General features: G+C 39.9%; 1 protein-coding gene across 1 annotated transcript in view; it reads right to left on the minus strand.

The window, feature by feature from the left end:
- ME1 (malic enzyme 1) overlaps positions 1 to 16,294 on the minus strand; it is a 206,036-nt gene that overhangs the window by 166,316 nt on the left and 23,426 nt on the right. Inside the window, exons 2-3 of the mRNA XM_084827011.1 lie at positions 7,900 to 8,033; positions 3,248 to 3,397 (exon numbers count right to left, since the gene is read on the minus strand). Of these exons, the coding sequence (XP_084683137.1) occupies positions 3,248 to 3,397; positions 7,900 to 8,033 (284 nt within the window). The remainder of the gene's footprint in view (positions 1 to 3,247; positions 3,398 to 7,899; positions 8,034 to 16,294) is intronic.

The following is a 16,294-nucleotide window of genomic DNA, read 5'->3' on the forward strand; positions in this document are numbered from 1 at the left end:
AAAACAAAGCACACATCCTGTGTTAGTGTTTCCAGTGCCAGATGTATTTCAACTCCTTGGGGGACTATGCCTGCAAAAAGGAGAGGAGTCACACATGTGCAGTCTTCAAATGACATCTCCAGACTGCACACGCATGGACAAATTATATGGACATTCCTCCTCTTTGTCATCGTTGTGGTGCAGGCACAGAAGCAAGGAGGTATACCAGGCAGTGCATCCAAGAGGACTGCTCTCCTTAGGTGCCATACATGACCACCATCCTTCCCACCATGGACCGGGAGGTTGATGAGGATTACAGTGGAGAATGGGTATTAAGTCTGACACCCTTAGGCAACCACTGTGAGGCTTTTTTTTTTCTTCAGTTCTTGGCTTGCACAAAGTGCAACAGGGCTATTCACTTGCAGCAGCAGCCTGGGCTAACAGAGCCTATGGTTGATTTTTCTGCAGGGAGGCAGGCAGGAAAATGTATTTAATTAATTCAAGTGAGAAGGGGTGTGTGTGTGTGGGGGTGTGTGCACGTGAGAGAGAGAGAGAGAGAGAGAGAGAGAGAGAGAGTTATTGATTAGTGTGTCTGTGTGCCTGTCAGCCCAGTGGCTATTTGCCTGCCAGCCCAGTGGCTATCATCAACCAGTAAAGCTAAAGCAACAGCCAGAAGTTGAGAATGTTACATTCTTATTGTTTTTGGATATTTTTAAAAATACATCTTTCATTTTATTTTGTGTGTGTTTGGGGAGCTATTTGGGGGAGCTCTGTCACTTTTTTGGTGTTTTTGTATGGGTCAGACACACCACCCAACCCTCTGTTTGCACTCCTTGGGTTAAAGCTATCTTGCTCTCCCTTTTCTCTGTTATGTGTTGCTCTTGAACCAGACAAATGTGAGTGCAAAGGAGTGCTTTAACATGGTGTTGGGATCAGATCCAAACTTGTCCTTATTGAAATCATGATCCCCCCTAGGATTTATTATTTTTGTTGCAGTCTTATGCATTTCACTGAAAAGTATGTGCCACTTTGTTCAATGGGGCTTACTGACATGTGTGCACAGTATTTTACTGTGAGTAAACACTGTTCCTTTTTCCAGGGCTGAAAGCTCTGGGGCCAAATCCTTGTTCAATGAGTGATATACCTAACAGAGGATAGGGGTGGCTATGAGGGGAGTTTGTGGCTACACTTCTTTTTCCCCAGCACTGAACCAAGTGTGACAGCACCCAAGGTAACACATTATTATTGAGTTTAGTTAATTATAATGCATTACTTAAGTGTGCCTTGCAAAGGAGGAGGTTGGGTAATAATCTAGATGTCATTGGCTCCACCCCTGTGACCCCCTTAGTCCTGTCTAATCAGCCCCAGCGGGCACTAGCCACCACTACTTAAGTAGTATATATCACTAGATCGCCCTCAGTTTTTAAATAAAAAAGCAGCCACAGGGGATTTAATTTGGATCAATACTTCAGCACTTGAGGAGGAAGGATTTCACTCTTTCACCAAGCACTGTTTCCCTAACTTTAATTCCCTACAGATTTTCCCAATAGGGCAAATGGCATCAGGGGGTTACATCAGGAAAGAATTAACCCCCTTCCCATGTTCTACAATCCTGCTCTGAATCCCACCCCCCACCCCCCCAGGACCATTTTTTTTAAGACATAGAAGATGAAATCATGGATCTCATCTCATCTAGTTTAGTCTCCTCTATACAGCAAAAACTACAGTCTTTTGCAATGATCAGATAAACTATCAGTACCTTAAAAAGATAATGCACTGAAGTCCTTTTGCCACTATTTCTGTGAGCCTGAGTCCTATGCAAGTAAAAACAAAGGGGGGGGGGTGCCTAAAATATTTTGTCTGTATTCAAGTCAAAATAATGGCGAATACATTACAGAGTTCAGATATCGATTACTTACTTTCAAAATATTACAGAAGGTTGCACATGAGAACAGAAAACAAAAAGGGAACAGGAGAAGCATGTTAATATGTTCAGCTCTACCAATTACTTGCTATATGAGCGTAACAGGAAATCAAAGAAGATTCCCTTAAACAATTTTTTTAAAAATTCCCACAACAGATGGACCAGGACCAAATCAAAACATAAATCTGCCTACAAGCTTTGGCACCTTTCAGAGCATAAAAGGTGGTCCTGTTAACATAGCCTCACATGTGCCTCTCCACATGGCACCTCTTTCACCTCAAAGGAGCAAAAAACACTTGAAGGTCAAGCTTAGACTGTGGTCCCAACAAAGACTTCACAGTGCCCACACCCAACTCGATCAGATTCCTGGTAGCATAGCATGCATAACAAGAGCACACACTTATCCAGCAGAAAATAATTTGCACAAAATCAAACATTAATGCTATAATACCAGGGACATCAGTGGAATTCTATTAATCTAGGCTCCCAAGCAGAGAGATAAGCATGAATGGGTACTCTGTAGTATTGTTCCCCTAATTTCATTGCTATTAATATGCAAACAATAATGACTTCAAAACATAGCTTGGAAGAAGGACTTTAAAAATGTTACGATGTCTCATGGTCAAAAGTCCTGCTGGTATGTCACAGGTGATTACTGATGTATAAACAGCAGCAGATATTCCCCTTTAAGCTACAGTCTAAAAATATTGACTTGTTAACATTTTAATAACTGTATAGAAAAGAGAACCAGGGGAATCACTATAAACACTGATGCTGTATAAATATACTGTGAGAAAGCTCCGATAAAAAGAAAAAAACTTGGATACCAACACAACTAGAAGAAAAATAAATGTGAACTGCAGAGGCTGCCTGATGTTGCCAAGGATAATAACAACATCTTAAAGTGATTTTTAAAGGTCTATTTTTTAAAAATTACAGAAAAATAATGAAATATAATTCTGACATTTTCTTTTGCAATTTTAATCCACTGTTGTCATTTATGGTGTAGTAATTTTTCAAATTGTTAAATCAAGGTAAAATAGAATCTTTTTTTCTCTTCATTTTACTTTTTATTAACATGCAATACTGGTCCTTCAGCTAGACCAGTTCAAGCAAGCAAGATTAAAAAATGTTATCAGTGCTTAAAACACTGCAATACCAGTTTATTTTTGCAAGGCAACACAAATTACAGTTTAGCTAGACAAAAAGTGTACTTAATGTAGTTTGAATTATCCTAATTATCCCAGTTTTGGATTACACACAACTATGCTGGGAAAGAAGGCAGAAACCTGCCAAGGGGAAAAAAGATACAATTACTTGAATGAGAAGTATAACCTTACATACCTTGGCCTCCGAAATGCTATACCATATTGTTGGCATGCCAGACCCACAGTGGGAGTATAAACAATAGGCATAAATCTTTCAATGTCAGAAATCAGCACTTTATAGAATAGTTTTTCATTTTGATCCTGAAGGCCCATTAGCAGAATGTACCTGTGAAAAATGAGTTATAAATTAGACAGTCTCCCATATGTAGCCCTGAAGTAAATTAATAATAGGAGAGGTCATTAAAGCTATTTCTATCTCTGGAAAAAGTCTCTTTCTGATCCAAGGCACCATGATATCACCACCAGTTTTGAATTTCATTGTTTTTTAAAGAGTGAAACAAATCTACAGCAAATGTGACATTATTTGGCATATTATTGTTGTTGTTTTTGTTGTTATTCCCCTTATATCTTTAGCGAGAGGATGGGTGGGAATAAGAATATAAAAATCTTCAGAAAATAGTACTGTATGCAAAGTATAATGCGATTCTAGTATCTAATAAACTGCCCATGCCTACTGTTCTGTTTAGTGTAGAAATGTTACACGCAATATTACCAAGGTTGCAATCCTATACACACTTGCTTGATAGCAGGTCCCGTGAGGCTTACTTTTCAATAATGATGTGTGGGACTGCAGTGTTAAGTGACCTTGCTACTTTCTAGGTGCATTTTATTTCTATTTTTATTTTCTTGCTCTGATTCTCCCAGTCCAAGGGGAATGTTGCTTCCCCACCTTTAATTCTATCAGATTTCAGACAAATGCTGGGGGGGGGGGGGGTGTCTTACAATTAGAAATGATAGTGTATAGTTCCAAAGTTCCCTATGCACTCACAAACACATCTGTATTTGTACCAGAGCTTCCACAACATTTTTTTGATTTCCATCCCATTTCCTCATGCTGCTTAAGATGCTGCTCCCAAAAGCACTCAAGAGTTTGGGGAGTAACTTGTTTGCAGTGCTTGGAGGCTACAACCAGAGAAGTCTCCAACGTTCCCTTTGCATCCACTATTCATTCATTCCTTTCTGATCCCGCCTTCCTTCAATTGGTGGAGTACATGAACTTCCCAGGTCTCACATCAAGGCACTGACCAGAACCAAACCTGCTTAGGTTCAGCAAGGATGTTACTGAATCACATGCTTTCAGACCATAGCTCTGGCCCATTACACAGGCAAAAGCTCCATATACAGTACTTTGTATCCTGGCCAATGTGTCACATAATGAAAATATATAATCATAGAGTATAATTTAAATTATAAACATTTTATCTGTTACATGGAAAAATAAATAAAAATTTTGCAGCTTTATTTTTATTAGGTATTGTCAGAATTGTTTGCCAGATGTGCATTATTTACTTTTACACACACACGCGCGGGGCTCCATCTCTGTCTTAGACACCCTTGAATTCCAGGAGAGTTTTCCTTTCTAAAGTAACCGAGTTCATAATCCTTCGTTCTGAGTGATATACAGTTTTGCTGGGTGAACCTTTTCAAGACACACATTTCATTTCTATAGGAAACTGACAGGTGGAAAATGTATTATGCATAATCTAACACACATTATGCCAGACAACTCAGGCATGCATGGCAGCCAGAGGACTGAAACAGAGTCTTTTTCTGAACAGTTGCCCATTCTCTTTTTATTTCTTCATTCTCCAAAACCAGCTGCTTCTATTTAAACCCCAAATGATCTTTCATTCTTCTATCCATTTCTTTGCAGCAATCGTGCAATGTAGATTCTGCAAAAGTGATCTTCTGGACAAGGTATATGGAAAAAAGACTGCTAAAAGATCTTGGAGGGAAACCCTTTTTAAAAGCTACCAAAATAAAATGGAAGAATGGAATATTGTCCTATATCTTAATTACCATCAAATAGATAATAAATAAATAGTGCTTCATGTTAAAAAACAGAACGAAGCATGCCGATGACCAATTGAGACAGCCCCATGGTTCTCATGGAGGCCATGAAGTCCCAAGCTGGAACTCCAGAGACAGCCGCAGCGTGGAAGTTGAAGTCACCCAGAACCACCACCCTGGGTTCCTCCAACACCACATTCAAGACTGCCTCTGCCAGATCAGTCAGGGACGATGCTGGGCAGCAGGTTGAGCAGTACACCAGCAGCATCCCCAATCCGTCCCTATGGCCAAACAGCAGGTGCAAACCCTCAAGGCCTGCTCCAAGGTGGAGTTGCTTCCTGGTGATGGAGATGGAGGTTCTATGAACCACAGCGACTCTCCCCCCCCGCCCCCCCGGCCCACCAACCTATGTTGGTGCTGCACCAAGTACCCAGGTGGGCAGAGCTGAGTCAGGTCAACCCCACCCAGATCTTGTTTAGTTATGCTAGAAGAAAAACTGCCTTTGTAACTGTGTTATACAGAAAGCAAAGGGAATGTGTGGCCCTCCAGATGTTGTTGCATTAGAACTCCATCAGCCCTAGCTAGCATAGTCAATGGTGATGGATGATGGTAGTTGCAGTACAACATCTGGAGGGCCACATGTTCCCCATCACTGCTTTACATGATCTTCCCTATGTACCCCATTCATTATATGAACACAAGGACAATGCTTTAAAGGAAAAAGAGATTTAATCATAAAATTCAGGAGAGTGGAATTTATGAGAGGAAGATGAGAGTTTCAGAGGTACTTATTCACCATAAACCTTTGTACAAGCAGAAGTGTTTTACTCACAGCTGCATGTGACTGCACAACTGCAAAAGGGTAGAATTATGGGCGTGCCTGGCCTATCTAGTTATTTTAAGAGACTACCTTGCTATTATTATCTTGGGGTCTCAGGACTGAACTTCTTTACTTCTGTAAAGGCTTGCCCCTCTTAACAAATTCTGGAAAGAGGAGATTTGTTTCCTTCTGTGGTTTGTAGGGATCTTCATCATTATTATAACAAATCACTTGTTTGCATTTTAAATCACTCCTGGCTGCATTATTGTTACAGGAATATTGCAGGAGAGTGCGAATGTTTCTGCATGAAGGAGGCAAAATTAGTAGGTAAGGCCTCAGTGAAAATGTTCAAACAATGTAATAAAACATTTGGGGAGATTCATTTGGCCCTAACAATCCTGCCTCTGGATTTACATGCTTAATTCCTTAACAAAACACACATGTGTGAAGCATTAATGTAGGTTTTCTAGGAAATTTTGAATTGGAAAATTTTCCAGGAAATTTTCTGATGCAAATTAGGTTAGTTTGCCTAGGGTTATCTGCATAAGAAAAATGTCAGTTTGTATTGGAAAATGTTCTGAAATGTTTCTAGGCAGGGGTGGGCAACCTGTGGCCCCCCAGATGCTTTGTCCTACAATTCCCATCATCTTTACCATGCTGGCTAGAGCTAGTGGAAGCTGTAAGCCTAAACATCTGAAGAGCCACAAGTTACCCACACCTGCCCTACAGGGATCTAATTTAGCATGTTTATTTTACTTGTATTTAGTAAACAACCAAACTTTTAAAAAGTACCCTTTGTTACTTTTTTGTCCCAACACACAGGTATTTGACCTGAAATATTTGAGGGGAAACATTAAAGCGCACTTAATGTGATTTAAATGTTATATTATGTAGACATTTTTATTGGAATACTTGTAAACATTTGAAGAAAATCACATGTACTTCCCTTGTTTAAATTTAAGGGGGGAAAATCAAGATACTGAAAACTATTGACACACAATCTAATTTCAGCAACCCAAAGGACTGTGCATAATATGCTGACAACCATCCATCTATTTCAACAGAGTTCAACTCACTTCCACTAAGGTTGCTGGGGAACTTTTAGTTTTGCTGTCACTATTTATTTGTTCAATTTCATTCTGAGACATATATGTATTTCAATTACATATTTGTATGCTACGATTAATCACCTGAAAAACATTAATTACAACTTTGAAACTGCCAAGCTTGCCTAATACTGTATTTCCAATTGGCATACATTAATTTTTAGTAATGAACTTAGGAAACGGAAATTTTTCCATGGAAAAATAAAACACTGGAAAAAAAATTCCGCCCCACATCACTGGTGTGAAGTTGGCTTGTGGCTTCGTTAACTTTTCTTGACTGATCTGCTCTGTATGTTGCAACTAAATTCTCTATCAATTTACTCACTGCCCATGAACTAAACTTAGCCTCACTATTTCATCTGTAAAATGGGTACATTTTTCTAGCCTACTTTACATGCTTAATTCCCTGATAATATGCCACATACATGCATATTACGTGAAGGGATGGGAGAGAAACTCATTCAGTTTGCAAAGCAAACTGGCCTAATTTGCATTCCCCCAGACTGATACATGGACTGGAACACAGTTATCCTTCTGATTGTGCAGTTCTCCAAATTCTGCAATGCGGTTTTTACAAAAATGTGTATATCAGGGAAAGTTGCCTATCCCTAGTTTTATGTTTTGTGACTTTATGTGTAATCTGTAGATGCAATCATGTCCTTCAGTTATTGGCTCTGCATATATTTCTAGTTCTTGTTTTGTGCTTTTAACACATTGTACTAAACCAGATTTCATAGATTGATAGCAGTGGTGTCATATCATCTGTGAGGGAGACTACCTGAATTCTACCCCTGGGTAAAAGAATGGAACAGCAATTTGTAACTGTTTTAATTGTAGCAATCTATCATATTGCCCCCAAAGTATTTTTTATACACTGCTTCAAAACTTCACCTGTCCAGATCAGATGCTTGTCTTTCAAAGTTTTTTAGAACTCTTAAAACTTGGATTTCTTGACTGAGAAAACAGGGAGGTAATAATCCATGAATATTCAGCTGTTGTCTCTCTTCCAAGGTGAAAGCCAGGCTCTGTACAGAAAAAAAGTGCTCATTGAAAACATGAAATGCTATGATAGCCAGTTTGCTAGAGAGATCCACACTGTACAGCTTACACATTTCTAAATACATACTACCATGTTATACAACTTTCAGCTCTACTAAGATACACGAGTCCTGTTGGAAAAGCTAGAATACCTCTTCCAAACTAGCAACAGTTATTCTTCCCCTAGCTGCTTAGGAATACTACTCATCTAAAAACCACCATCATATTTTTCAGTGTAATTATGTTATCCAATGTAATGATGTTATTTTGACTGTAAAGCAGAGAATTCTGTTGTGCAGCAGAAACTGTCTAGATGCCATGATAAACCTGGTTCCCACGAACCTGGAACCCAGTTTGTGCTGCCAGATGGGCACAAGAGAAAGGTTCCTTGTTCCACACTTAGCTGTGTACCCAGCAGCTCAGAAAGCCAAGAGCTACCCTGGAGACAATCTGCAGCGCTGGTTGGTTCCCAGTGGAAGAGCCTGCAGGATGGATCTCAGAGGGAAAGTTTCTTCTCTGGTTCACTCCAGGGGTATTTAAAGGAGCCCTGCACATGGCTTTGGCCATCGCCATTGCTGACTTCCTCACTTCCCCTCCCATTTCAGTATTACATCTGCTACGGACAGAAGTTAACTGCTTGTTAATGGGACCAGGGAAGGATTTTACACACCTGCGCGATTGGGATATGCATTGTGTGTGTGTTGGGGGGGGGTTGCCTTCCTCATAGCAACACTCATACTTGTTGTGTACATGTCCTTTGTTTCCTTTGTCGGAACTTTTCACTCCAGGCGCTGGAGGCATTGGGCCAGAGGCATTTCAGAGGTAGGTGGGAGTTGTTGCACCCCACTCCCCAGAAATGGAGGGGTCTTTACAAGAGATCTTGAGGTTGGCCTTCAAGGCTCCAACACAGGTTGGGTGGGGCTTCAAGGCTCCAGTGAGGCTCAGGTTCTCAATGAGGCTGACCTGCCATATGCCAAAGGCCTACACTAGTCTATGTAGTTGTGGAGCTAAGCCTGCTGCCTCTCCCTACTTTGCTCCCAGCATGCAGCCTGGGATGGAGAATCACCAGCAGTCAAGGCTGTCCAATGATTGCATACTTGCCCTATAGTTGTAAAACTATGTAAACTGTAGCCAATAAAATGCTGTAGGCCATTTTTACCCTATCATGACTATGTGTGGCTGTTGTCTTGCCCCCAAGTAGGCGCTGTGGATGCAAAATGATGAGCAGGAATAGCATACACACCAAGCCTGCCATCATTAGATAGAACTGCAGTACCTATGCATAATGTTGTATGGATACTGCTTAAATCAGGCCCCAATCAGGTACCTATGCATAATGTTGTATGGATACTGCTTAAATCAGTGTAAAATTCCTCACATGCATTCTTCACACTATTACTTTAGCTCAAAGAATAACAAAATATAGACTGTGGCATGGTGTTTCCTACTGGAGTAAGGCTATGGAAGATTCTGAGCTATACAGAGGGATTTATGTCCAACAGGCTTTGAATGTGGCTAATTCTCACCTATACCAGTTACTTAGGAAGTTCTCATCATCCCTGCAGGCAAGTGATGGCCTAAACTTCAAACCTTTTAAGTCTTTGGTTTTCAGCATTTCCAGTTGTAGGATTCACCTTTAACCCAACCTGCAACATGGGCCCACTTTATATTATTATTATTATTATTATTATTATTATTATTATTATTAGCAGCAGCAGCAGCAGCAGCAGCTTAACTATTTCTATCTAGATAAGTCTCTCCCACTTTCTTCTTCTTCGGGACATGGTCATAAGCTGCTGGTAAGGTGCAACAGACCTTAAATAAGGTCTGTTGCACAACCTACAAGCTGAAGATCAATGATCTCAAACAAATATATATATATTCGTTTTAGATTAGGCTATTAGCTTGAGGTTGCTGTGACAAGGCAATTAATAACAATAGTCATGGTGATATAAAAACGTCTAGAATGTCAAAGCAGTTTTCTTATCTTTGAATTCATGTTTTTTTCTAGTATCCCAAATGAGACCAACAACATGAGGAAAACTGAAAGAATATGAAAATTATAACTATTTAAGCTATTTAACAGAATTTTAATGATCACAGAAAGATTTTTGTTAGGAAAACATATTTCAGCATTACAAAAGTTCACACCATAGGCAGCTAAATAATGTTATTAAAATCCATGTCTCAGAGGTGAACATATTTTCCACATTTCACTAGAGTTCATATGTCAAGTGTTCATTTCTTTTGGCCAGCCCCACAAACAGGCTTTAGATCTACTTACTGCATATGGAACGGGATATGCTTGGCCTATACATTCTATACTTTAACATAGTCACATTTTTGTTATGGAGATGGAGCATTCCACATCTTGAGATATGTCACTCCTTTTACTGCTATGTATATAGTATACATTTTCTCTGTAAAAATATGCATGGTTAAACTACTATTGCTTTCCTACCTAGTGAGCAGAAGGAAATGGTATTAACAAGACAAATGGGAGAAAAGGTGACAGAGGTTGCATCCCAGACAGGATTACTTCTTTTTCACTTCGATTTTCAACTACAGGGTTTGCATAAGTGCTGTATTTTGTGAATTACACCCAAGGTAACAGTTTCTAATGGCTGCACCAAAAAAAAAATTGTAGTTCTGAGAGGTGCCAAATGGATCTGGTTTCAACCAACAGTACCGGGACACTCATGGTGTCCTACACTAGATTTACTAGAGATTTACTACACTAGATTTACTATATAAATACGGTAAATTCTTGCAATACTTACACTAGTAAATCTAGTATAGGACAGGGAATTAGGCTTGTTAAAACACTATTAAACATTCCCCATCATTGCTACCATTTCATATTTTACCAGTTTAAAAGCCATTATTTTTAAATAGAGCAACTCCTGATAGATACACTTCTCTGAAAAAAAACCATTGCAATTGTACTTTCTCTAATCCAGCACTGCTTCTCCACTTCTACTTTCTATAAACTGAACTGGTCAATGTATGGGTTGTACAATGTGAATTGTACATTCCAAGCCGCTTATATTGTACACTAGTTGGAACAAATATTTATTCAACTATTACCAGCGATTTAAAGATAACTTCTATAACATTAATATAGCAGTAGGAGCATGAGAACATAAATGGTACAGAACTGGCTGCAGCACAACAACCTACATGGTCAAACTGTTCTCTACATCCACATATTCAGCATCCTTCTTTTATAAGATACCATTTCCTAATGTAAGTACGTATTGCTTTGACACTCAAAATTAATATTTTTCTCTACAAATGATAGATGTTTGAGGTTTTAAAAGGAGATAAATGGTTGACCTCAAACTTAAAAATCATCTGACAGCCTTTGCAAGAATATAGCAACAATTCTAGCAAATTGAAATTTTACAAACAAAACAAAGGACAGTGGTTTGGATCCAGATGTATTGTTGTTGTTCAGTCGTTAAGTCGTGTCCGACTCTTCATGACCCCATGGACCATGGACCATAGCCAGGCCTTCCTGTCCTCCGCTCTCTTCAAGTTCATATCCAGATGTATACTGCTATTTTATCTCCACTTAGCTGGGAATAAGTCCCACTGTACTCAATGAGGCTTACATCAGAGTAGATATGTATAGAATTGTGCTTTTAGTTGCATTTCATTCCCACTTAAATCAGTGGAACTTAAGTCACATGACTAACTTGTCACTTTGATTTCAATGGGACTGAAATGCAGCTAATTTAAGTCTGAATCCACTAGCATTTAGCTGGCACACACAGCCTGAAGACTTGCTAAAAAGGACATATGCTATTATGAAACAGTGCAGCAGCAGATTGAATGTTTAAGACAATTGCATAATTTCACATGGATAAATCTATTTCCAGCCCTTGTCACTTTTGCATATTTTTACCCATAATTCTGTTGCATTCCATTTCTGTGCTGATTAGTGATTTTAATTCTTCTTAAAATACTCATGAAGTGCACATTTTGTGGCATTTAAACTGCTAAGAACTGTATCGTAATGTTCAGAGAAGTGGAAAACCTATTGAATAGCTATGTTATGATCCACTTATTAAAGTGGGATATAAGGATCGGGAAATTTGGATACAAATTCACACAAGTTAAATCCCTCAAGCATCCCTAAACATACTGGAGATATAACTGCCTGCCAAAAACGAGATCACAGGAAGCTAGCCAATTCAAAGCCATCATTTTGCCCTGTGGTCATAATGATCCCAAGCAATTAAACAGAAAGAGAAAGTCAGGATATTAATATCCTGGAATTTTAGACAAATTACCATTCCTCTTCTAATCCATTGGTCACTGTTCAAAAACTCAAACTTTCATAGAGTTTTTAGAAGATGTGCATAACGTATAATTCATAATTATTCTTTATTTAATAAATTTATACACAACGTTTAGAGCCATATGCCCTCCCAAAGTGATATACATTACATGAATAGTAAGATACAAGGCAATAATATGTGGGCAATACCAGAGGAAGAAATTTATTTAATTATTTAAAACCATTTATACGCTGTTATCTCATAGGAAAAAAGCCAATATAAACAGTTCTTCACATATAAACCTATGAGCCATTTCCAGGTCAGTCAAAGGCAACCTTTAAAACAAAGGTTTTTAACAATGCAACATGTCTACTTGGAAGCTTACTCCCAGGTAACTGGGATCATTTTCGTATCTCTGGTATTTGGTATATTTGTATTGTTATTGCTGGGCTATGAGCTTCGAGTTACCAGTTACTGTTGTCCTGTTTTTGGAATTAAAGTTACCTGCAGAGGAGTAACTAAAGTGTCCAGCACCTTGTGGAACCAGAGGAACACTGACAATGGCTAACTGCAAAGTAGCAAGCAAGAATTAAATATTTCTATTTGGACAACGGATAGCATCACCGATGCAATGAATATGAACTTGAGCACACTCCGGGAGAGAGCGCAGGACAGGAAGGCCTGGCGTGCTATGGTCCATGGGGTCACAAAGAGTCGGACACGACTGAACAACAACAACAACAACAAATTTGGACAACGAGGGCCTATTTGTTGCATTGATCTTCTGTTAAATAGACGACTTGTGCTTTTTTTTTGGCAAAAGGGGCAATTGCTGTATCGTTTTGTACAAAACTGTGGTTCTTACTAAAGACATTTTTGTTCAGTTAGTATCTTTGCAAGTTTATTCCAGTTAAACTCTACAGAACGCACATAGGCAGAGTTTATACAGACAGGATCGTACAGGTGAAGAAGGTCCATTATATAACCTGGTTTCAGGCCAAGTAGATAAATTAAGTATATAAAATCCACTGAAATCAAAGGGCCTTTCCTTCAAGATGTTTTTCATTTATTTCAAGGATCAAGGTACAGCATTTTTAGAGAAAGTATCAAAAGAAACCTGCACAGAAATACTTGCCATTTGATGCCAGTAAAAAATCATAGGAATCTGCTTTTGTTTCCATATATTGTAAAGGCAAATTTAAAATCGATGGCACCACAGGAGAATTGGAAGGGTCTTAAGTTTATTTATGGTGCAATTTTTTCTGTCTAAACATGCGTAGGATTGCGCCCTTTACTCTTTTTTCTGCTGTGGTGCCCTAGCTATACATTTACCTTAAAAATGTAGGGAAACCAAAGCAGGTTCCTCTATTTTCTGCAAGTTGTTGTTGTTGTTGTTGTTGTTCAGTCATTCAGACGTGTCCGACTCTTCGTGACCCCATGGACCATAGCACGCCAGGCCTTCCTGTCCTGCGCTCTCTCCCAGAGCGTGCTCAAGTTCATATTCATTGCATCCGTGATGCTATCTAGCCATCTCATCCTCTGCCGTCCCCTTCTCCTTTTGCCTTCAGTCTTTCCCAGCATCAGGGTCTTCTCCAGGGAGTTTTCTCTTCGCATTAGGTGGCCAAAATATTGGAGCTTCAGCTTCATTATCTGTCCTTCCAATGAGCACTCAGGGTGGATTTCCTTTAGGATGGACTGATTTGACCTCCTTGCAGTCCAGGGGACTCGTAAGAGTCTTCTCCAGCACCACAGTTCAAAAGCATCAATTCTTCGGCGCTCAGCCTTCCTTATAGTCCAGCTCTCACAGCCATACATTACTACTGGGAAAACCACAGCTTTGATTAGACGGACCTTCGTCGGCAAGGTGATGTCTCTGCTTCTTACTATGCTGTCTAGGTTGGCCATAGCTTTCCTCCCCAGGAGCAAGCGTCTTTTAATTTCATGGCTACAGTCACCGTCTGCGGTGATCTTGGAGCCCAAGAAAGTAAAATCTGTCACTGCTTCCATTTCTTCCCCTTCTATATGCCAGGAAGTGATGGGGCCAGATGACATGATCTTAGTTTTTTTAATGTTGAGTTTCAAACCAGCTTTTGCACTCTCCTCTTTCACCCTCAACAAGAGGCTCTTGAGATACTCTTTGCTTTCTGCCATTAGGGTGGTATCGTCTGCATATCGGAGGTTGTTGATAATTCTCCCAGCAATCTTAATTCCGACCTCTGATTCATCCAACCCGGCATTTCTCATGATGTACTCTGCATATAAGTTAAATAAGCAGGGTGACAATATGCAGCCTTGTCGTACTCCTTTCCCAATTTTGAACCAATCGGTTGTTCCATGTCTGGTTCTTACTGTTGCTTCTTGACCCTCGTACAGGTTTCTCAGGAGACAGGTAAGGTGGTCTGGTACTCCCATCACTTTAAGAATTTGCCACAGTTTGTTGTGATCCACACAATCAAAGGCTTTAGCGTAGTCAATGAAGCAGAAATAGACGTTTTTCTGGAATTCTCTTGCTTTCTCCATGATGCAGCGAATGTTGGCGATTTGATCTCTAGTTCCTCTGCCTCTTCTAAACCCAGCTTGTACTTCCGGTAGTTCTCGGTTCACATACTGCTGAAGCCTACCTTGTAGGATTTTGAGCATCACCTTGCTGGCATGTGAAATGAGCGCAATTGTGCGGTAGTTTGAACACTCTTTGGCGTTGCCCTTCTTTGGAATTGGAATGTAAACTGACCTTTGCCAGTCTTATGGCCACTGTTGAGTGTTCCAGATTTGTTGGCATATTGAATGCAGCACTTTAACAGCATCATCTTTTAGGATTTTAAATAGCTCGGCTGGAATACTGTCATCTCCGCTAGCTTTGTTGTTACTAATGCTTCCTAAGGCCCACTTGACTTCACTCTCGAGGATGTCCGGCTCAAGTTCAGTGACCGCACTCTCATGGCTATCAGGGACATTCAGATCTTTCCTGTATAGTTCTTCTGTGTATTCTTGCCACCTCTTCTTAATCTCATCTGCTTCTGTTAGGTCCCTGCCTTCTTTGTCCTTTATCATGCCCGTCTTTGCACAAAACGTTCCCTTGAGATCTCCAATTTTCTTGAAGAGATCTCTAGTCTTTCCCATTCTGTTGTTTTCCTCGATTTCTTTGCATTGTTCATTTAAGAAGGCCTTCTTGTCTCTCCTTGCTATTCTCTGGAACTCTGCATTCAGTTGGGTATATATTCCCCTTTCTCCCTTGCTTTTCGCTTCCCTTCTTTCGTGAGCTACTTGTAAAGCCTCATCAGACAGCCACTTGGCTTTCTTGCATTTCTTTTTCTTTGGGATGGATTTCGTTGCTGCCTCCTGAACAACGTTACGGACCTCCGTCCATAGTTCCTCAGGCACTCTGTCTATCAGGTCTAATCCCTGAAATCTATTCCTCACCTCCACTGTATATTCATATCAGGGATATGATTTAGGTCATACCTGAACGGTTTAGTGGTTTTCCCGACGTTCTTCAATTTAAGCCGAAATTTTGCAAGAAGCAGCTCATGATCTGAGCCACAGTCAGCTCCAGGTCTTGTTTTTACTGACTGTATGGAGCTTCTCCATCTTTGGCTGCAAAGGACATAATCAATCTGATTTCGATATTGACCATCTGGTGACGTCCATTTGTAGAGTCGCCTCTTGTGCTGTTGGAAAAGTGTTTGCTATGATCAGCATGTTCTCTTGGCAAAACTCTATTAGCTTTTGTCCTGCTTCATTTTGTACACCAAGGCCATGCCTGCCTGTTATCCCAGTGATTTCTTGACTTCCTACTTTGGCATTCCAATCCCCTATGATGAAGAGGACATCTTTTTTTGGTGTTAGTTCTACAAGGTCTTGTAGGTCTTCATAGAACCGATCAACCTCAGCTTCTTCGGCATCAGTGGTTGGGGCATAGACTTGAATTACTGTGATGTTGAATGGTTTGCCTTGGATTCGTACTG

This window comes from Heloderma suspectum, chromosome 1 (genome assembly GCF_057233095.1).
Source record: "Heloderma suspectum isolate Gila_16-S chromosome 1, 16-S_ref, whole genome shotgun sequence".
NCBI lineage: Eukaryota > Metazoa > Chordata > Lepidosauria > Squamata > Helodermatidae > Heloderma > Heloderma suspectum.